The sequence below is a fragment of the Anabrus simplex genome, chromosome 12, assembly GCF_040414725.1.
Source record: "Anabrus simplex isolate iqAnaSimp1 chromosome 12, ASM4041472v1, whole genome shotgun sequence".
Lineage (NCBI taxonomy): Eukaryota > Metazoa > Arthropoda > Insecta > Orthoptera > Tettigoniidae > Anabrus > Anabrus simplex.
Window position 1 is genome coordinate 25,492,917 of NC_090276.1, and position 22,908 is coordinate 25,515,824.

The 22,908-nt window shown below is 40.7% G+C and overlaps 1 protein-coding gene across 1 annotated transcript in view; it reads left to right on the top strand.

Annotated features, from left to right (window-relative positions):
- The window catches only part of LOC136884113 (locomotion-related protein Hikaru genki), a 376,982-nt gene that overhangs the window by 209,247 nt on the left and 144,827 nt on the right, over nucleotides 1-22,908 (top strand). Inside the window, exons 4-5 of the mRNA XM_067156151.2 lie at nucleotides 4,633-4,795; nucleotides 6,505-6,678. Of these exons, the coding sequence (XP_067012252.1) occupies nucleotides 4,633-4,795; nucleotides 6,505-6,678 (337 nt within the window). The remainder of the gene's footprint in view (nucleotides 1-4,632; nucleotides 4,796-6,504; nucleotides 6,679-22,908) is intronic.

Consider the following 22,908-nt stretch of genomic DNA (forward strand, 5'->3'; position numbering starts at 1 on the left):
TTCTACTCTACCACTAATCCACAGATGAAGCTATAATAACAATTAATCCACTTTTTAATGACCTGATTGTCACTGGTAGCCCTGAAGCAAGTAATTCTATATACTGCATTTCATCACCTATTCCCCCGTGACTCTCTTGCCCCGGGAATACAAACCGATGTTGAGGGGTTAGAGATGATGCGCGGTTACCCTCGCAGCGTGATGATTACAATAACTGAGCATACATGTCCACAAATCACGATATTAATATATTGCAATCACTGTGAATTATATCTGTACTCCTTCCTTCAGGCAAGCACACGTTTTTGTGTGAACGAGAGATAAATGCATTTTAATTTATGTATAAATATGAAAATAATTAAAAAACAGTTAAAGTTCCACGAAATGAGAATTCCCCACAGAGGACTGAAAATAATTTAAAATTAGATTGTGTTTTTAATTATTTATACGACGTAATATGAATAGATTTTTGTATTATTTAGTGTGATTTCTTTTTGTCTTGATTTACGTCTCTAATTGGCCGAAAAATTATCAATTGAAACGTCTCAGTTTGTAGATTTGCATTCAAAAATTACAAGCGTGCATCATACATGGAAACAGTTTCTTATAATCGTCTATTAACCGATTAAGTGCCATTAATAAATTATATACCTAAAACGCAACCAATATTATGTGAATATGTCAAGGAGTTGGTTGATAGTACAAAGTTCCTTCATTATATTTACTTCAATATTGAAAACGTTACCATAGTCGTGCATCGACCCTTTCAGAGCATTGCTTCCTCAACAATATTACATAAAAATACCTGTCATAAGAATGTGTGAGCAGTATAACAGGATGGAAATGAACTATAATGAATTTGACTTTGCGATACATTTTACTAAATATCATATTCATTTAAAGGATTAAAAAATTGAATGGTATCAGGAGGGAATGAACATGACTGCACAAAAAATGGACGTTAGGCACTCCCATGCTCCGGTAACTTGAAGGAAACTCCCAGTTTTAACTAGCACGCCAAGGGGAGCATAGTATCACTAAACAGGTACAATGCCCTAGAGGGGCTTGTCTCACTTGTCGGTTTAGTTTAATAGATAAAGAGATCCATTTTCTTATTACATCCTTTTATCACTGGTCTACCCTCGGTGATACCGTTACAGCTTTTTTAAATTTTGACCGATGGTGGTCTTCGAATTTACAGTAGTGACACTAAACACTACTTACACTAATGTTCCAAAAGAGAACGCCTCTGGCAAGGTTGCCCTCAAACAATAGTCATATATAGCGGCATAGGGCCCATAATACTTGGCCAATATAAAAAGAAAGGCTAATATTAATGAAGACCGTTACACCAAATGAAAGGAGGCGAATCACCAGAACACCTGAAAACTAGAAGAGAAAAGGATGACCTAACTGGACATAACGTCCAGAAAAACAAGGGCTAATCTCATGCTTCGGGTGACTAAAAGGGAGAGTATATTAGGCCGAGAACGGATTTCAAAATATAGAAGTTAAGAAATTTTAGTCACCCGATTCAAATAGACGGGGAGGATTCCGAGAATAACCACTCGTGATCCCTTAAATTAATTTCCCAGTAGGTAATATGAATTTTAGTCCGAATACTGCGCACTATGTCCTACATTAGAGCGAAATGAAGAGACTAGCATACTAAATGAAAAACACTGAAATCTTCCCCGCACTTGATATGCCGGCATAATCACTTATTTAGATTTATTCTCCCATACCTGTTGGTTCTGGTCCCTCTCTAACTTCCGTCAAGTCGCGCACACAGTAAGCAGATCAGTATCAAACAAGACGGCCTGCTTACACTCGGCGTAAATGGGTCCATAGAAGTAAGTTCTAGGCTATTCTATGACCCCGAGCACTGATAGGCTAAACTCTATTAAATAATTAGAGTTCTGATTGGTTGGAAAATATCCTTATAGGCATGTGGCAGACAGTCGGCATTAGAGGAAACACCAGGGGTATAGTTGACAGCTTCGGCACATTAAAAAACAATAAGTAGATAGGTTTACCAACTCCTACAAATTAAATGTCTCAGTGGATTGACTGGGTTGTTTCCCTCCAGAGATCGCTAGAAAATACAGGCCAGAGCCATCTAACCATCGGAGTACCAAGTTTTACAAGGTCTTAAGAGTTCTTAATCATTGTCAGAAATGGTCATAGTGGAGAAGGCGCACAACTTAAAGAGCGGGGGAAGGTGTAACCCTGGTACAGTTATTATTATTATTATTATTATTATTATTATTATTATTATTAATACTAATAATAATAATAATACTTAGATTTGTATATCTGTGCACTTTCCGTAAGTAATAATTTTCACCGGGCGAGTTGGCCGTACGATGAGGGGCGCGCAGCTGTGAGCTTGCATCCGGGAGATAGTGGGTTCGGATCCCACTGTCGGCAGTCCTGAAAATGGTTTGCATATTTTCCCATTTTCACACCAGGAAAATGTTGGGGTTGTGCCTTAATTAAGGCCACGGCCGCTTTCTTCCCACTAAAAAAGTAATAATTTTAAAAGATTTGTAGTTGATGGATTGGCACTAGATTGTTGTGCATAGTGTTGCAGTATTTATGCGTATTATATTATTCCTGTAAATAGTACGTAGTAAATTTTAGTCTGTAAGCATCTATTGTAATTGAGGAAGTATCCCTAATATGGACGCAAATGAATAAGTAAATAAATATATGGGGATGATGTGGACATTTACAAATTTGCGGAAAAATTTAGTGAACATATTTTTTGAACTTAGAACATTATGGATTATATCGTATTTTCGCAGCCTGCGCTAGCTCGGTTCTTGCGGGCTCGCTAGTCATCATGACGTTCAAGATACGACATGTACACAACGTTGCGCGCTGAATTGTAGCTCGCCGGACTAAGCGCGTCACATGTTTACTGGGCCGTCTGGCAGATGACGATACAACTCATTTCAGTTCAGTAGTGACAAGATAATTAGTGTTGCCAGTAATATAAAATGACGACACGAGATATTGCCTGACTACAATCACCCACCCCTGCCTCTCCCCTCCCCATCACCTTCCTATCGTCACACTACCAAACGTATCTGACATCAAAACTCTTGCCTGACATTTTAAAAACAGGGAATTATGAAGACTTGTTCCACGTCGCTCCACTCTGATCAATAGCAAAGTACCTAGTACTGTATAAATTCTACGTTTCATTTCACAACAATTGCCGGCTGCAGATGTAAACCAAGAATATACAGGCCGTTTTTCCGGCTTTCCTGTGAAAACACCGAATCTCTTTGCTTTATCACACATGGAGAGGAAGCACATCGTCTAATTCACAGTCGACAATGGACTAATATTAGATTATAATAATTTTTTCAATAAGAGAGCTCAAGTTCATTCACTCTTCTAATAGACACAAATTGAATTGAACCTATTTTTAAAAATTTTATATCATCCGTGATAAATACGAAGTATGAAGCCAACGTTTCAAGCGTACAGGCTGGGATCTACCTGGAATTGACATCATCAGTTTCCCCAACACCATTGTAGCCAGGGCAAACATTGTTCTTCTAGGTATACTCGGTCAGTAGCGTCATCCCCTCACAGTGTTATTTCTTCCTGTGACTAACAAGTAGAGGAAATCTCTTTGTTATGTCTCGTTAAGTTGTTATTTAAAAACATGTGGGGAAGTATAGGTGGAATAATTCCCTGACCTCCACACTCTCCGGACCTAAATCCAACAGACATTTTCATTTTCGTACAATTCATTAGCCTCACCGTTCTTTTGTAGGTAAACCCACTTTCTATGATTTATCTTAATCCTTCATCTCCCCTAGATATTAGGCCCCTTTAAGCAACAATCATCATCACCATCATCAGAGGCTACTAAGAGGGGAAAAAGCAAATAATCTGTACTCGCTCTCTTGTTTTCTAAGCCCAAAAACATATTCATGATTCTTTACTTTTCCATGTGGCGTAGAAAATGTACGAATACGAATTGTTATCTATGTGGATGTTGTTCTACTTATTTTCATCTTGAAGTGACATTTCTACGTTCAAGACATACTTACGATTTTAATAAATGAAGTCAGGAAAGAGTCAAGTGGCTGTTTTTGCTAGTCCATTAATATGGGAATTTTGTCGCCCTGTCTACGGCCACTAAGTAAAATACTTTCATAGCTTCAATTAAGGGACATCCTCTACCAATGAGGTCATCTAGCAACCTTAACAGGCTCTGAATCTGCCAGCTCGTTGTTCCGTTGCAGATACATACTGCATGATCAATGCTCCATCATAGGTTTGGAGAGAGGAAGTTTTTCATAATTAATGGTGATATCAGCTATGTAGGTAATTCGGATCACGGGGTGTTATATTTTCTTGTACTTTTTGAAATTAAATTGAATTTTAAAATCTGAAAAGAGGTAAAGCGCAGGACATTGACGTGTGAAACTCTATACGTAACACTCTGTGTACGTTTTGATAGGTTTTAAGATGTGAGGGATTGATTAAAGTTTTCATTTATGTATTTATCAAATTAGAAAATAGATTGACGACCTGCGGTCAAAGAATGTTTGATTTAAATTAATAAAATTCGCTGAATTGTTTACTCATGTTTTTCTCTGTTGTTTTCAGCCTGGGCGGGTATCATTTCCCCACGGGGCCACCGTCCTCTTGCGCTGCAGAGAAATAGGCGTGTACAAACTACTGGGAGACTCTGCCCTCCAATGTCAGAACGGAGCATGGAGCACACGAATACCAGCGTGCATACCTACTACCATGCTGACAAACTTCACAGGTAAGATACATTTTACTTTGAAGGGCATATTTTGCATAGTGATCAGCTTTTCGTGAGCAGTATGCTACTCTAGGGAATCTACCACCACTCGTAACTTTTGATTTCGTTTTTTCGCGAACCTAAACCCATACATGTTCGTGCTCTGAGCTCTAAGGCCTGTCCTCTCACCATTTTGCATTTTAAAATCTCAATGGAAGAATTTAGTGCTGTGCACAGTTACAGGAAATATTGTAGTATATTAGTGTGCAAACAATATTTTATTACGAAGGAGAAAAATCTAAATATTCATTTCTCTCCTTTTTATTCTTCTTCTTATAAATATATTTCAAAAGAAAATAATTATTCTTCTAATTCCTTTCGATTTCACCCACCGAAGAGATGTCCTTGACTTCAGTATTAATCAAATAAGTAAAATTATTCCCGGTAACGTACAAGTGATTAGTGTTTACTTTTCAGTTTCGGTTCCACATTCGTATACGACTGCTTATGTTTGCTTAGTACTCAGCTCGAAGGTTGATTGTATCCTCAACCTTCAGCTGTCATATTCAGAGAGTTTCAAAAATACATGGCAAAATTGCGGTGTTTGATACATCATACATAGACGAAATGGATAGTTAATATAAACATTGGTCCAGAAATTCATAAGTATTGAGATATCAGGCTCGCGACTGTGGTATACTGGTAAGTTATTTGCTAGGAATTAGTTCAAATTTCCTGAAATAATTAATTTTTAAAAAATAATTTGCGATTGTTCAAAATGCTCATCCCCCACACCTCCCCCGTAGTTCAAGCTTCTGTTCGTCGTCTCATTGCGTTCTGAACACGCTCAAAAGAGTATGTTGTCCATATCTTTTGACGATCCTCCGTATTATTCAACTAAGTTTTGCTGCATCTCCACTGCAGTCATTTATACCAATCACTTTAAGTACCACCCCACAGAAAATGCCAGTCAGGTGAACATGGTGGCCAACCAATCAGTATACTTCTAACTATTCAGCTATCAAGGTCGTGCATTTATGTGCTCATTGGAACGAAGGCTGAAATGTACAGGAGTATCGTTCTGAAGAGAGTACATACCTTGACGGAGTGATAGTGGTATATCTTTCAAAGGAGTCTGATATCTCAGCTTTTACGAATTTTTGGACTAGTATTTGTATAATATTTATGTTTGCATTATATATGATGTATCCAACCCTGTAATATTGCCATGTATTTTTGAAACACACTTCATGGCCTATAAGTTAGGTGGCTTTCCGTTGATTTCCTCACTGAGCAAGAAGATGCCCTCCAATATTAGCCTGGTAAGCCCACCGAAAAGCATGCACAAACTAAGCCTACGAGCAGTATTTTCATGCTATTCTTAAAAAGGGAGTGGTTACGTAAGGAATAGCATTATTGGCGTCACTGGTACCTCAGTCACTTTCATACTTCCAAAGTCAAGGTTGAGACTTGGACACGTCGGCGAAATTTGATAAAAGGTCCCCATACCGGGAGACACAGTGAACTGCAGTTAGTAGTAGTAATAGTAGATTCGATTAACAAGCAGATGAATGTTTACACAATTATCTATATGTAATTTACAGTTTACTGGCGATCTGGTAGTGTAAGGTTTGAAGATAATTCTCATTATTTACTTTGTTATTTGCTACGTAATATAATTTTGAAGAAATACTTTGTTGTAGACACTCAAAATCTCCCTTTTGTTCCAGAGGACGCTCCACCAACTGTTCTTGTTAAAATCCCGTCCGGTTCAGCGTCTGTAGAACCATCGGGGGATCTGGCTGTGTTCCCAGGAACAATACTACATCTAGAGTGCCTCTTCTCCCGCAGGTTAGGCAACCCGGAGTGGACGTGGACATCCACCTTCAGACAATACTTGACTGGTGAGTACACGTCTTAGTTGTACAATAATAATAAACGTTAGAGCTCGGATATATTGGCAGAACTAGGATAGAATGCAAACTTACTGAGGCGAATGACAAGAGTTCTCCAACCGCACAACGGTCCTGCTATGAGATTTGCATAAACGTTAGGGGTAGGAATAACAGAAGCGCTAGAATGTATGTTACTGTAGGTACACTTCGGACAAACGGAGTAGCCGACGCTTCCTGTTAGTCAAATTTGTTTGCATTCTAACCTATCACTCCTGAAAATCCGAGGCCTAATAATAATAATAATAATAATGATATAGAGCAGATCCTCTCAGAGTGTCATGCACTGTGCACGGTGCAAAAGACGACATCGCTTGGTTGACAGAATGTAGACCCCCACTCCTCGATTTGGAGCAATAGCGCTGTCTCCCTCTTTACCCACGCTTGTCTCGCTCGCTCCGCCTGTCTCCCTCTTCCTCACTTGCTCCATAGCGCTCCAAATCCGAGCCGAGTTGAGCCGAGCTTACCCGAGTAGCCCAGAGACGAAGGGTTAGTCCGAGCCGAGCCGAATGGGACCGATGCACTGTGCACAGGAACTCTGCTCCACAATTTGCACGCGTGAGATTTTGGGCGTTTGAGAGGCCCTGATATAGAGAATGAAATTGTTGCATACTACTCGCTCTGCAGCTTTGCAGGAGGAGTTGCATAAGTAGTAGGGGAACTTGAAAGTACCACAGTTCAGTACACTATTGTTTACAAGTGGCCGATGATAAACACTGGTTAACAAAATCTGTCATCAATGTTGTTATATTATGGATAGTATTTACTACAATAGCATTTATGAAGGTGTCTCCACTTTAGGTAAGAAATTGAATACTCTAAATTTGCAGGTAACATTGCGCTCTTCGCAGAAAGCACAGAGGAATTGTAGGAAATATTTGGAAAGGTGAGCGATGTAAGTAATTCTCTTATTCTACACAGCAATATCATGGAAACAAAGCTCATAACTCAGTGAGTGGCTACATGCTCTAGTTCACGCAGATTTGGGCTTTCATTCGGGAGACAATGGGTTCGAACCCCACTGTCAGCAACCTGAAGATGGATTTCCGTGGTTTCGTAATTTTATCAAGAGGCACATTTTGAGGGTGTTCCTTAAACAAGGTCACGGTCGCTTCCTTCCCAGTCCTAACCTTTTCCTATCCAATCGAATCGGTGCGACATAAAGCATTCATCAGAAAGCAAAGTTCATTATTAAAACTCAAAGAAATAACAGGTAACATTAAATGGTGTCACACTTGAATAGATATGGCAGTGTACATTACCTGGAGAGATCTTTTCATTCCATGGCCGTCTATAAATCTAAGAACAAAAAAATCCTGGAACTTAAGATAGCTAGCTGTATGAGAGGGGACTCACCTCTTTGTTTGGAAAGGAAAACACTTAACTAGTGCATTAATCCTACTCTCACAAACCTATGCACTAATGACAAAACAAAAATATCAAATTATAGTCGCACAGAGAGCGATGGAAAGCAGTATACTGATCATAAGTCTGAATGATCGAGTGAGAAACACATTTACGTAACAGAACTGATATGAAGGCCGGTCGCCTTGATTCAAGCCAATTCAAGGAAATTGTCAGGACGTATCATGAGAAATCTAGATGAAGGTGGAGTAAGATAGTCATGGAATCGGTAATCAGGCAGAAATTAAGATGGAAGGGACGAAAGACAATTAGACGACGAATATCCACGCGGAATCAACATGGCCATCGATACCTGGCACAGGGTTCAATGGAAGAAATTGGGAGAATCCTTTGTCCAACAGTGAAACAACAACAAATTATTTGGCTGGTCGCCCAGCAACACAGATCGGTATTTATACAGACGGAGCATGTACAAACCGTATCATTCCGGACCTGTCAGTGCCTAATCTTAAATCGTATGAATCAGTTTGATTATAATTCCTGAAGTTGAAGTATGATAAGAGTTATGATGGCATATTTCAGTCCTGTCCTTCTTTCCAATGATACCAAACACGGTTATGTTTCAAAAATTCGGAAATTTTAAAAATTTCATATTCAGTGTACGCCCTGCCCTTATCCTCTATAAACCCAAAGGCAAATTTAGACATTAAAAATAACATTTCTCTGTTTAAAGGATTCTCAAATGACAAATACGCAAAAATAATACTTTAGATGAGTGGGAAAATTTTCGACCATGCGGTCCTATAGGGGTCCTGTGAAGGGAGATTTTGACATTAAGTTCATTCCTTTCCTGTTCAGTTTGATCTTAAGGGGCAAACCTTTTCATATCCAATCGAATCGGTGCGACATAAAGCATTCATCAGAAAGCAAAGTTCATGATTAAACCTCAAAGAAATAACAGGTAACATTAAATGGTGTCATACTTGAATAGATACGGCAGAGAGATCTTTTCATTCCACGACTGTCTATAAATCTAAGAACAAAAAATTCCTGGAACTTAAGATAGCTAGCTGTACTTGTAAAAATGTTTCTTCTTTAAATGTTGAAAACACGTTTTTGGGAATAAAGCAAATAAACTTATTTCAAAATGTCATGTTCGTCTTTCTACCCCACCAGAGATATTCCTGCATCCCTGTCCCAAGTGATATCACTTCTGGAAACCTCTGGTAATACACTTTCATATGTACTTAGTGCATTTCCTGTGTTCGAGTTTAAGCGAGAGAAAAATAATTGTTACGATGACTTCTGAATCATATTAACTCATACTAGGAAATGCTATGCCGGCGCGTGGTGTAAGGGTAGCGTGCCTGCGTCTTACGCGGAGGCCCCGGGTTCGATTCCCTGCCAGGTCAGGGATTTATACCTGGACCTGAGGGCTGGTTCGAGGTCCACTCAACCTACGTGATTAGAATTGAGGAGCTATCCTACGGTGAGATAGCGGCCCCGGTCTCGAAAGCCAAGAATAACGGCCGAGAGGATTCGTCGTGCTGACCACACGACACTTCGTAATCTGCAGGCCTTCGGGTTGAGCAGCGGTCGCTTGGTAGGCCAAGGCCCTTCAAGGGCTGTTGTGCCATGGGGTTTGTTGTAGAAAATGCTATGGACCTTGTGGTGTCCAAACAAAACATCCCTACTGAGCTGGTTGGAAGTGCAGTTTTGTTCATGTATCCATGAGTTTATATTCGGGAGGTAATGGGTTCGAACACCAGTGTCCGAAGCCCTGAAGATGATTTTACGTGGTTTCGCACTCTCAATGTTTAATTACAATTATCGTTATATTGCAACTGTCAGGCGGTGTAAGTGTAGCCTGCCTGCCTTTACGCAGAAACCCCGGGTTCGATTTCGGGCCAAGTCAGGATTTTTTATCTAGATCTGAGGGCTGGTTCGAGGTGGTGGTGATTATTGTTTTAAGAGGAAGTACAACTAGGCAACCATCCTCTATATAACACTAATCAGAGAGAAAAATGGAAGGGGTCCGACACTTCGAAAAATGAAGGTATCGGCCAAAAGAAGACAAGGGCCACGAAGGGCGTGAAAATGAAAGACTCCCCAGCCCTCGCAAACCTAATAGCTTTGGGGTCGGAAAAGAACAAGAGTTGGCCAATGGATGTCGGAGTGGATAGATGAAAGTGAGGAGCCTGGCACAAGTAAGTGGATGGAATGCCAGGAATCAGCTAAGGGCCCCGTGGTAGCCAACCCACGCTCCAAAGTTCAGAGTCCCTGGGGCGCTGGTTCGAGGTCCACACAGTCTATGTGATTACGATTGAGGAGCAATCCGACGGTGAGAGAGCGGCCCCGCTATAGTATGCCAAGAATAAGGGCCGAGAGCATTCGTCATGCATACCACATCACACCTCATTATCTGCAGGCTTTCGGACTGAGCAACGGTCGCATGGTAGGCCATGGTCCTTCGGAACTGTTGTTCTGTGGGATTTGGTTTGATTTGGTTTACGTCGCACCGACACAGATAGGTCATTCGGCGACGATGGGATTGGAAAGGCCAAGAAGTGGGAAGAAATTTACCCTGGCTTTAATTAATGTCATCCCTAGCATTTGCCTGGTGTGAATGTGGAAAACCACAGATACCCTTCTTCAGGGCTGTGCGGGTTCGAACCCTCCATCTCCAGGGTGAAAGCTGATACCTACGTGACCGGAACCACACAGCCAGTTGCTCTCAATTTCACACGGGGGAAATGCTGGAGCTCTAACTTCTCAGTCCTATCCGTGTGCTCTTACATAACAGCACTCTGAATCCTTGCAACGTAAAACCAATATTTTAAATATTGCATCCTTATAGCCCGCCATTCAACATTGTGGAGTCATATTTTATTAGCAGGGCCAATTTTTCAGTGACACTCTCATATCTCAGCTTAATGTTCTAGGTGTAATTTTCTTTATGTTGCCTTACTGATACCCCTTCCCTTCCATATCACGTTGCCGTGCTGAGTCATTGACGTAGATTGGACCTCATTTAGCACGACTGATCGATTGGGAAGTATCGATTTCTGCCCCTCTATTGGACAATTCAACCTCCCGGGGCTACGTAAACACATCAATTAACTGGTGACTAGAATTATCTGAGAACCGAAGAAACTTATCTTAACCCAATAATCAGCTGGGGGGGGGGGGGGGGGGTAGTGAAACCATGAAAGGAAATTAGAACAATATCGGTTGTTTAGAGAACATTCCAGGGAAATACGAAATATCTCCCTGATATTTTCGGCCTGGACTGTTGATGTGTAAGGAAGAAAAGACATAAAATTTTATTTCAGCGCTACAGGGAAAAGGAAGCAGCAATCCAGAACGAAATGAGGCAAGGCTACAGTTTGTCTCTCCCCCTAACCTTTTCTCCTCCTTTTCAATGTTTATATAGAACAGGCGGTAAAGAAAATCAAAGAGGAATTTGGAGATGGATCAAAATAGAAGGAGAGGAAATAAAAAACCCTGAGATTTACCGTTGATATTAATATTGAAAAAATTTCTTAGTAAACAACGAGGGGACCCTACACTACGATAAACGTCAAATTGAGCAATTTTCTCAATTGTGCCGAAAGTTGAAAAGAAAATGGGCCTGGAAAGGTTACATATTGCGAGTCTTGGATAGCCCTATCAAACTTAAACAAACACATTTCAAAAAATCACTTTTGGCCTAAATGTAATTCCAGGAAAGCAGCCTAAAATCACTTGTTTCCTTACTGTTTTCTTTCCTTTTCAAATTCGAACCAAAATGACGTATTTACATAATTATTTATGTAATGTGCTCCTTGATTCAACAGCCTCGGGCGATTTTTTTATTTTTGAAAAAAAAATGTCCATACAGGTATAAGGGCTTAAGTGGAACTCTCCGTTGACACACATTAGGGCTCGCAATGGAGCTTACGTGAAACAATGCACTGACTTACATTAGCGCTCGTAGTGGTCGAAAAGGGCAACCAACTAATCTAATCGACCGAATAACGATGATTAAGAAAAAGATCGTAATTTCTAGGAATATATTCTCATACTTTATCATATTTTATTTACCTAAAATCCGTAGCTCATATACCCAGGATGTTATCAACATTAAGTTGCTTGCCTGGATAAATTACTCTAAAATGATATGGACACAGTCTTAGGGAAGGTTTAAGAATTGAAAATAAGTAAGTCCGAATCAAAAGTAATGAAGAGCAATCGAACGAAGTTAGGTGATTCAGGAAATATTAGATCACCGAGCTCGGAAGCTGCAGTCGCTGAAGTGCGGTCACTATCCAGTATTAAGGAGATAGTGAGTTAGAACCACACTGTCGACAGCCCTGAAGATGGTTTTCCGTGGTTTCCAATTTTCACACCAGATAAATGCCGGGATGTACCTTACATAAGGCCACGGCCACTTCCACCCCATTCCCAGCCCTTTCCTATCCCATCGTCGCCATAAGACCTACCTGTGCCTATGCGACGTAAAACAACTTGTGAAAATATATACATAGATTAGATTAGAAAACGAAGTCTTAAAAGAAGTAGATGACTAATGTTACGTGGGAAGTAAGATAACTAACGATAGCAGTAATAAGGAGGAGAGAAAATTCAAACTAGCACAAGCAAGGAAGGGCGTTCTTAAGAAAATAAATTTGCTGACTACGAACATTGATATGGGAATTAGAAAGCTGTTTTTGAAGACATTAGTCTCGAGCGTGGCATTGTATGGAAGTGAACAATGGACGCTAACTAGCTCAGAAGAAACAGACAATAGAAGCTTTTGAAATGTGGTGTTACAGAACAATGTTGAAGGTGAGATGGATAAAAAGATACACCTTGACCAGTTTTTCAATCCAAATCTTAATCTGAATGATATTTCTGAGAAACCCAATGCCCTTTTCGATTTTCTCATCTCCTTTTTACATAACCTGAAGTCAACAAATAAGGAATCAATCTTTCACAATTTACACAATACCCTCTCATGCCACTTCCCCCTTCCGCAACACCCCCCTTGATCCTTCTTAGTTCCCCCCTCCCCACCCAAGGGTCTCTGAACTTCGGAGCGTGGGTTGGCGACCACGGGGCCCTTAGCTGAGTCCTGGCATTGCTTCCACTTACTTGTGCCAGGCACCTCACTTTCATCTATCCTGTCTGACCTCCCTTGGTCAACTCTTGTTCCTTTCCGACCCCGACACTTTTAGGTTTCCGAGGGCTAGGGAGTCTTTCATTTTCACGCCCTTCGTGGCCCTTGTCTTCCTTTGGCTGATATCTTCATTTTTCGAAGTATCGGATCCCTTCCATTTTTCTTTCCTTCCCACCCTCCATCCCCCAGGGGCTCTGAACTTCGGAGCGTGGGTTGGCGACCACGGGGCCCTTAGCTGAGTCCTGGCATTGCTTCCACTTACTTGTGCCAGGCTCCTCACTTTCATCTATCCTGTCCGACCTCCCTTGGTCAACTCTTGTTCTTTTCCGACCCCGATGCTATTAGGTTTGCGAGGGCTAGGGAGTCTTTCATTTTCACGCCCTTCGTGGCCCTTGTCTTCCTTTAACCGATATCTTCATTTTTCGAAGTGTCGGTTCTCTTCCTCTTTTTTCCCTCGAATTAATGTTATATAAAGGATTGTTGCCAAATTTTATTTCCTCTAATAACAATAACCACCATCACCACCCTCTAATAAACGTTCCCCACCCCCTTTCTCTATTTATCATTTCTTTATCAATTACTACGGCAAGTTGTTTCGAGTTGAACCTCGTATTTCTTTCATTATTTCTTCCCATTTTTTAATATATTTTTATTTGGCTTTATTCTTTTTTAACGTTTTAAATTATTTTAAAACCTATATATCCACTTTGATTTTGACGAAATTAAATCCTACACTGTTTTCCTAAGACTTCATTCACGTCACCTTTTACTCTTCGGCCAGAGAAACAAATGCCTACAAGACCTGCCTAGCAACGACTTTACATAAGTGCATACTTGATCTGCTTATGAACTTCAAATATATTTGTTTTCGGCGCAAGATAGTGACGTTCTGTTTACTCTCTTGACTGTGATTATTGTGTTTTGAACATTAACTGAATTGCTACAATATGATACAATGTTAATATTTTGCCTGTGTTCAATATATTAGTTGTTTTAAGATCTTCGCTAATTGGCTGATGATGACACTTGAAATGTGTTGAAACCGGTCCCAATAAACAGGTTGTAACTACTTTTTACTACGGAGTATTGAAAGGTGGATCCTTCCCTATAATATTGTACATTTTCTTATTTCTATATTCAATACGGAACAATCATGAAGTTTTTAACTTTAAATGGTGAGATGGATATGTTGAATCACGAATGAAGAGATGCTGAATCCAGGCTAAATTAGACGAGAAGAAGAGATAGAATCATACGACACGTCTTAAGAGACACAGGACTTAATCGGTAGGTTCTTGAAGATAGTGTAGAATGGTAGAGGTAGACCAAGGTATGAATATGACAAGCAGATTAGAGTCAATGTAGGATGTAATAGTTACGTAGGAATGAGAAGGTTAGTACAGAGTAGAGTGGTATCGAGAGCTACATCAGTCCAGTCCATGGACTGATGACTCAAGCAAAAACATACGGAAAAGCATAGAATCATGGTCTTGTTTCTGGACTTAGAGGATGAGAGTGCGCGTACAGATTCTTTGGCTTGTTTATTTGTTTTCTGTATATCCTTCCTCTCCACTCACAGGAGAGATACAGTGTTCCAATAAGGACCGGTTCATCCATCTGCTGGTAAACTAGATGACAGCTATGCGGGAGGTAAACTACCCAAGGGTGTAAATCAGCTGGTACTTTGGCTCGTGTGCTGCCAAAGTCAAAATAAAGTGGTTAGAAAAATCTGAGGCCGACATCCAAGTAATGAACATCACAGGCGACATCAGAGAAGATTGTCGAGCTTTTAGCACAATAGTAGCCAAGCACGAATTTGTGGAGAAATCTAAAAGGAAAACTGGTAGAAAGCGGTCACTAAACGCAAGATGCAACACAGTGCATTCTTGAGATGATTTTGGGAGGATAATAAGGCGAAAACCATCAGGCTAATGAACAAGTTCAAACGCACTCTTTGAATGGCCATTACGAAGTAAGGAGAAGAAGAAGCTGTAAGTACTGTACCAAAAGTGTTGAAGTAAGCGAAAAATGACTTAACGGACAAATACCGATATAATAGGCATCCTATTAAATGCTCACTAAGAACCCGTGTATAGTTTATAAATAAAAACTCTAATACGAAAATAATAATAATAAGAAGAAGAAGTAGGAAGAGAGCACTAAAAAGAAAGTGCCTAAAAGTAAAATACAGCTTGTGATTGATCTAGCTAGTGCAGGGTGCGTGGCGTAGCTAAAGGTCAACGGACTGGATACCCAGTTGTACTCTCGCCAATGACAGAGCAACTGTCTTCAAACACATCGCATTCTATGCTTGGTTGGAAACAAAATAGGACTTCATAAATTTCCACATTTCAAGTTCCAAAGTATTTAAACAGAAATAAACATAAATATTTTTACATTTCTAAATATTTGATAGCGATTTCTTAGAATCTGATGATGTTCTTTAAAGAACGAAACATTTAATTCTGTTTTAATTAATTTGTTTATTTTTATTTTTCTGATATTTTATGAATTTATTACGTAAAATTAGTTTCGGCAGACGGAATGACCTAAGAGTTAAAAATTGCATAAACATTTGGCCCTGCTTTCAATGGTTCTTCGCCTTGAGACGAAAAATCTATTGCTAAAACAAAAGATGTGGCAAAAATGTTGAAATTAAATTATGGTTTCCTTCTAGGAACCTTATTTTTGTTATAAAGGCCAAAGGCAGTCATTTATACAAGTGGAGGTACATGCTTCCCCTGGTGCATCGTCACTGCATTGTCCTACATAGGAGGCTTGCAGTGGTGTCTCACTAGCGTCAGAGTGTTGGAAAGGTGTAGCAATCTAACAGATGAGCGCACTGCTACACTGGGGCGAAACGCTGGTAATTTCACGATTGAAAAATCCTAAACAGATGAAGTGTTTTTTAACATTTGAAATCGATGAAATTAAATTATGATGTCCTTCTAGGAAGCTTATTTTTGAAAAGATGTGGTTTTCGTCGGGTGTTGTTCACACGTTATTGCTACCTGTACCACTAGAATAAGGGCTTGTGTGACACCTTTACAGTGTTTGTGCGTGGAGTGTTAGATTTCATAGAATTCTCATTTAAAAATGGTATAAGTCAAGACACCGCAAGTACTTTATGCAGATTACATGGTATTAGTGTCCTCAATCGAACTAGAATCACAAAGAATATTGGTATAAGTAGAAAAATGGGTAAAATGAAAATCACTTTGAAATAAACCTTCATAAACAATTCAAATTACATTTAGGAAAGGCGGAACATCTACTCTTCAAGACATTGTACTACGGAGCATTAATTCAATTACCTGGGTATAACCATCCAGACTTCAACAAGCTCATTCATCTATCATATACAAGAGAGGTCAGCGAAGCCAACAGAGCCATCAACAAGAACAAAAACTTAACAGCCATATCTCCCACGACAGCTTTGAAACTCTTCCATACATCCATCTCATCCGTTGTGACATAGAAGTAATATGGGATCACCTCACAATCAATGATCTCGAAAGAATAGTGTCTGTCAAGTCGCGTCTCTTAAAATGTGCCGTAAAAGTTGGAAGAACTGCCTCTACAATATCAGTTGATGAGCTAGCGAAAGAATCCTTCTACATACGGTAACTTACGATGAACTTCTCATTGCCAGCTACAGGACCATCTACACACTTATTCGAGTGTAGACAAACATAATCGATGAAGACTTTTGTATTACCGACCCCATGATGGACAGAATGTAGGCCAACGTGAATCAAGATCAAAGGCACATAATAAAGATATTCATTTTGTTTTTATTATTATTATTTATTATTATTATTATTATTATTATTATTATTATTATTATTGTTACCGAGTTTTTGTGGTAGTTAAGCATGAAAGAAGGTGCTGGGTGGTGAATAGGTCTCAAGCTACTAAAGAGAAATTAAATTTTAAAATTTAACAAGGTTATATTTTCTTTTCAAAATTAGGTAACAACAAATAGAACAGGTACTTAGTAGCCGAAATACAACTTGAAATGTACAATTACAGGGATTAAAGAATTTGGGCTTCGAGCCCTGAAAACACAATTCTTGAGCAACTAGCTCAACTTTACGATATACCAATTTTAACAAAAGGGGCAGAAGACCCCACTCAAACCCTGGAGCCCTTGCTCCAAATTACACAGCAAAGCCTCCTCGAGGCATACAACTCTCAGTTTTAGAAAAGAGCCACTCGCTCTTAAAGTTAAGCCTCTCCCAGGCCACACCAAACTCAACTTTCAAGTTGTCCTCAAAGGACATATACACAGGGGTAAAATACCCAACCTACTGAGGTCTATTAGGTGAGAAAAGATTAATACATGACCTCTAAAATACAACTTGAGAGGAGGCGAACTTGCACTCCTAATACACTTTGCTTTTAACACCTAATCTGGCTCTGGGCCACTAACGCAAGGGCTAATCCCATACTACAGAGGTGACTTAGAGAAGAACACTTTACATTACATAAACGAAGAAAAGTTTGAGAAAATAAGTTCACCTCAAAACAAATGTGAGTGGGAGCTCGAGAGGGTTAGCACTCTCTATCCCAATATGTAACTTTACAAGAAAAAGAAGAAAAGAGTAGTTACATTTTAGGAAAAGGTTACATGATGGAAAACGCTTCGAACCCGCCGCGAGAGTTAAACTGCCGACCTAGCAAGAAAAGAAGATATTAATAGGCCATTACCTGGTAGTAGATCGCTGCCGAGGAAAGAGGCGCTTCCCGCCTCCTGCTATGTACTTAATACACTGAAAGATGGAACAGAAGTGGCCCGGAGACCCCAAAATCAGCAGTTTATATCCTCTCGCGGAAGATTCTAGGCGTTAGGGGAAATAAAACACCCTCCCACAAAATCTTTATTGGTTCGGGAAAAGAAACCCCTACATAGAGGAAAAAGAAACACATTATTGGTGGAAAATTAATTAAAGAAATTCGGGATTGGCTAGATCCAAACTAAGGGGAAAAAGAGGGGTATACAGCCAACTTAAACAATAACAGAAAGAAATTTAACAAGAAACAAACTTTTGAAATAAAAATTTCTCCAACAAAATAGTTCTTTGATTTCGCACTAGGTTGCACTATTGTAATTCTTCAGTAGTGTCCTCTAGAAGAGAAAGTTCCCACTTCTTACTTCAAGCGAAACAAAAACACATCAAAAGTGACACAGTTCAAAAACTCAAAATTTTCCACGTGGTGACATCTTCTGAGAAAGTAGAGAATTAATAGAATAGATAAAGTTCAACCTTCCTCCAGAAGAGGAGTTTCAACTGGCGCAACTTTTAAATAAACAGAGTAGAGGTGTACCGCCCGGTACAGACCTCCCCCCCCAAAAGTTCCTCCAAGGGGTAACACAGAAGAACATAAGCTTTGTTTCCAAAATAAGGTCCAAGTTTTGATGTTGATATTAAGATTAATTGCGGAAGCATTTATAAGATTTTAGTAATTTGGTTGGTTGTAATTTCAAAATTTTGTTGTTGCCGGTGCAGTAAAGTTTTTATGTTTGTAGAATTTGTATTTCTGAAGATAAACTTTTAATACTTAAAGGTGAAGAAAAATTTTGCAATGTCCACCAAATATTGTTGTTAAATTCCCAAATGTAATTATTGCTTATGGTGACTGTCCATGTAGTTGATGTAGATTGAGTCGGATGGCCAGACCGGCCGTTGCAGCTTGCGTCCAACGGAGGCCGCTCGGACCCCTCAAGTACCCTGAGATACCGCTCGCCCGCACTATGAGGGGAGCAGAGGTGTTGAAGTACGCCGCGCCCGCGGTGAACAGATACAGGCTGCGGGCATGTAGCAGGTCGTGCGCCGCACATCAGCCTTGGCCGGGAGGTGAGCTCCGGCTCGCCGTGCACATGTCGTCCTCGCTGGAGAGGAGGGGGCCCATCCCCCTCCCCAGTCGCTGCACGGCGCTGCGCGGCTGCGGGGGCGCTGAAACATTAAAGCTAGGCGGCAGAATTGTGTTGGACAATTATTTTCTTTGAGGGTACAGGCTTGTAGAGAGAGTGAGGGGCCAGCGGCGTGCAGATATTCATGGTATTCATTAAGCCACTGTGTAGAGTGGAGCAGGAAACGGGAGCGTGGTAATGGCCATGGCAAGAACAGGATGGCAGTTTAACGGGTCGGGGCAGGTTTTACATAAGGCTTACATCTAAAACCAAAATATTACAGAAGGGGCAGAATGCCTTAAAAGTGAAACTCAAAAAAAATATAACCTTCATATCCTTTCAAAATAATATGGAGCAAGTTAACACAGAAATTACACCGGTTTCACCTGGGACAGGTGAACTCTAAATATCCTCTCGGTGGCTGGATTACTTAGCAATAAGGTAACCGGCGTAAGAAAATCGAGAATGATACAAGGCCCATGAAATCTGGGGGCAAGCTTGCCCGCGGGAACAAAATTTTTGACCATAACCTGGTCACCTACCTTCAAAGTGGTGGGTCTCCGTCCACGATCATACCTTTCCCTAACCTTTTCATGAGACACTTTAAGATTAGCTTTAGCCTTCTTCCAAAGATCTTTAATGTTGTCCGGATCTATTGTCTCGGGCAGAATGTCATTCAGAGACCAGAGGTTAGAGAGCGGCGTGTTGGGAACGAACTTAAACATCAAAGAAGCTGGAGTAAATTTGTGAGATTCATGAACCGCCGAATTCAAAGCAAAAGCTAACCAATGCAGGGACGTGTCCCACCTAGAATGATCTTCATGATGATAGGCAATAAGTGCGGACCTGAGATTGCGGTTAACCCGTTCAGCCAGAGATGGTTGAGGGTAATAAGCAGATGTAGTTACATGAGAGATGGACAAGTCAAAACAGAATTTACGAAACAGATTTGATGTAAAAGCTTTAGCATTATCAGATACAATGTATTGGCACGGACCAAAAGAAGCAAAAATAGAATTTAGACAAGTAATGGTGGACTGAGCGGTAGCCAGCTTAGTCGGAAATAACCAGGAAAATCTTGTAAAACCATCTACACACACAAAGATGAACTTGTTGGCATTACCCTTTGACTGGGGGAAGGGTCCCACATAATCGATATACAGGCGTTCCATGGGGCGCGACGCTTGATGAGAAGACAAAAGGCCTACTTTAGTGGACATGGTGGGTTTACTGATCAAACAAGATTTACAAGCTTTTACAAGTTCTCGAATTTCACCGTCCATACCTTTCCATATGAACATTTCACGAATCTTTTCACGAGTTTTAAAGATTCCAAGATGCCCCCCCAATGGGGTCTCATGATAGTATTTGAAGATCATAGGTACAAGAACCGCTGGAACAACAACTTTCATCAACTTATCATGCCTCGAAGGGCAACATAGAACACCATTCCTCAGAACATAAGGGACAACATGTTCCCCAGAAGAAAGGGTTTCCATTATAGGAGCCAGCGTCGGATCTTCACGTTGGTATTTCTCAATATCCCTAAAAAGCATGGGAGCACCTGTTAAGATGGCATTAACACCAGATAGTATGGACTCGGAAGGTGATGAACTATCGACCGGTTCGTGGGTCTCGACGTCGTTATGAAACATACGGCTGAGTCCATCAGCAACAACATTTTCGGTACCTCTGATATGTCGTACATCAAATTGGAAGGCAGAAATACGGATGGCCCAACGGGCTATACGACCAGTACGACGCGGCCTACCTAAGACCCAGCTTAAGGCTTGATTATCTGTCTCCAGGTCAAATTTGACATGTTCCAGATAGAGACGGAACTTTTCTAAGGCGAATAAGACTGCCAACCCTTCGAGCTCATAGATGGAATACTTGGCTTCTTGAACCGATAGAGTCCTAGATGCATAGGCGATGGGACGCCTCCCTAGTTCAGTCTCTTGAAGAAGGACTGCAGCTACAGCTGACGACGACGCGTCCGTTTGGACGATGAATTTCTTCGAGAAATCAGGCATAGCAAGTACAGGGGCATTACAGAGAGCTAATTTAAGATCTTCGAAAGCGGCTTGTTGAGAAGGTCCCCACTCGAATTTGATGCCTTTCCTACGAAGAAGGTTTAAGGGCGCCGCTCTATTAGCGAAGTTAGGAATGAACTTCCTGAAGAAATTCACCATACCAATGAATCTAGCGATACCTTTGATGTCCTTAGGAGGTTTAAAATCACGGATGGCCTGTGTTCTAGAATGATCGACTGCTACACCATCAGGTGACACAATATGCCCTAGGAATGACATAGAGGGCTTAGCAAAGGCAACCTTGGACAACTTAACAGTTAACCCAGCCTTACGAAGGCGATTGAGAACTTCTCGCAAATGATCTAGATGTTCTTCAAAGGTTTCGGAAAATACGACGACATCATCCAAGTAGTGATATAAGTACTCAAATTTGATGTCGGAAAAGACCCTATCTAGTAGCCTAGTGAGCACAGCTGCCCCCGTGGGGAGCCCGAAAGGCACGCGGTTGTATTCATATAAATTCCAGTCCGTGGCAAACGCTGTAAGATGTTTAGACTCTTCGGCAAGGGGAATTTGATTATAGGCCTGATTCAAGTCCAAGATGGTGAAGAACTTGGCCTTACGAAACCATGAAAAGCAAGAATGAAGGTCGGGAAGGGGCACAGATTGCAACACCACCTTCCGATTGAGAGCCCTGTAATCAATGACAGGCCTGAAGCCTCCTTGGGGTTTCGGGACTAGAAAAATAGGCGAAGAATACGCTGACTTAGAGGGCCTAATAATACCATCCTTCAACATCTGATCGATGATTTCTTTCAGAGCCTTCATTTTAGGTGGAGATAGTCTATACGGTGGAAAGCGAACAGGAATCGAATCCGTGACCTCGATTTTGTATTCAATAAGGTCAGTAACACCAAGAGTATCAGAGAACACCTCGGGAAACGACTGACACAGTTTCCGAATACTATCAGCCTGCTCCTCAGGTAGATGTCTAAGGTCTAACAACATCTCATCCTGGGTAGGCGAAATAGATGAACATGATACAGAATTACACTTTAACAAGGGAATTCTACAATTGGACGCAAATTTGAATATGCACGACCTACTCTGGAGATCGAGCACAAGACCAGTGTGAGAAATGAAGTCCGCTCCCAATATGATGGGGCAAGACAAACGCTTGGCCACAAACAATTTGATCTTCCATGTAAACTTAAAAACCCGAATTTTGACATGTATGGAACCTAGAATTTCTAATGGAGATGAATTAGCCGAAACATATTGAACAGGAGAAGAGACATAGTCAGGGAGTTTACAAACAGATTTCAATTTAGAATACCAATCAGCCGAAATAATGGAACAAACACTGCCTGAATCTAAGAGAGCTGTTATAGGCTCGTTATTTAACTCAATCTTAAGAAAAGGAACAGGTGCGGGGGTATCCGCCGCAATCCTAAGACACTCTTTAGGGCATTCAAAAGATGAATTTGAAGGCTGGTCGTTCTCTGCATTTACAACCTGTTTACTAGGGGCTAAGTCTCGGGAAGATGGATTAGTCGGCTCAGCCGACGCCACTAGTCACTTTTTATTATTGGAATAGCTGGAATTTGCACCAGAAGTTGAGCAGGAGGGGGTGCTATTTGAGTTTGGGCAATTCTTGGCGATATGTGAGAAGGCCCCACACTTAAAACAGCCTTGTGATGACCCTACTCCAT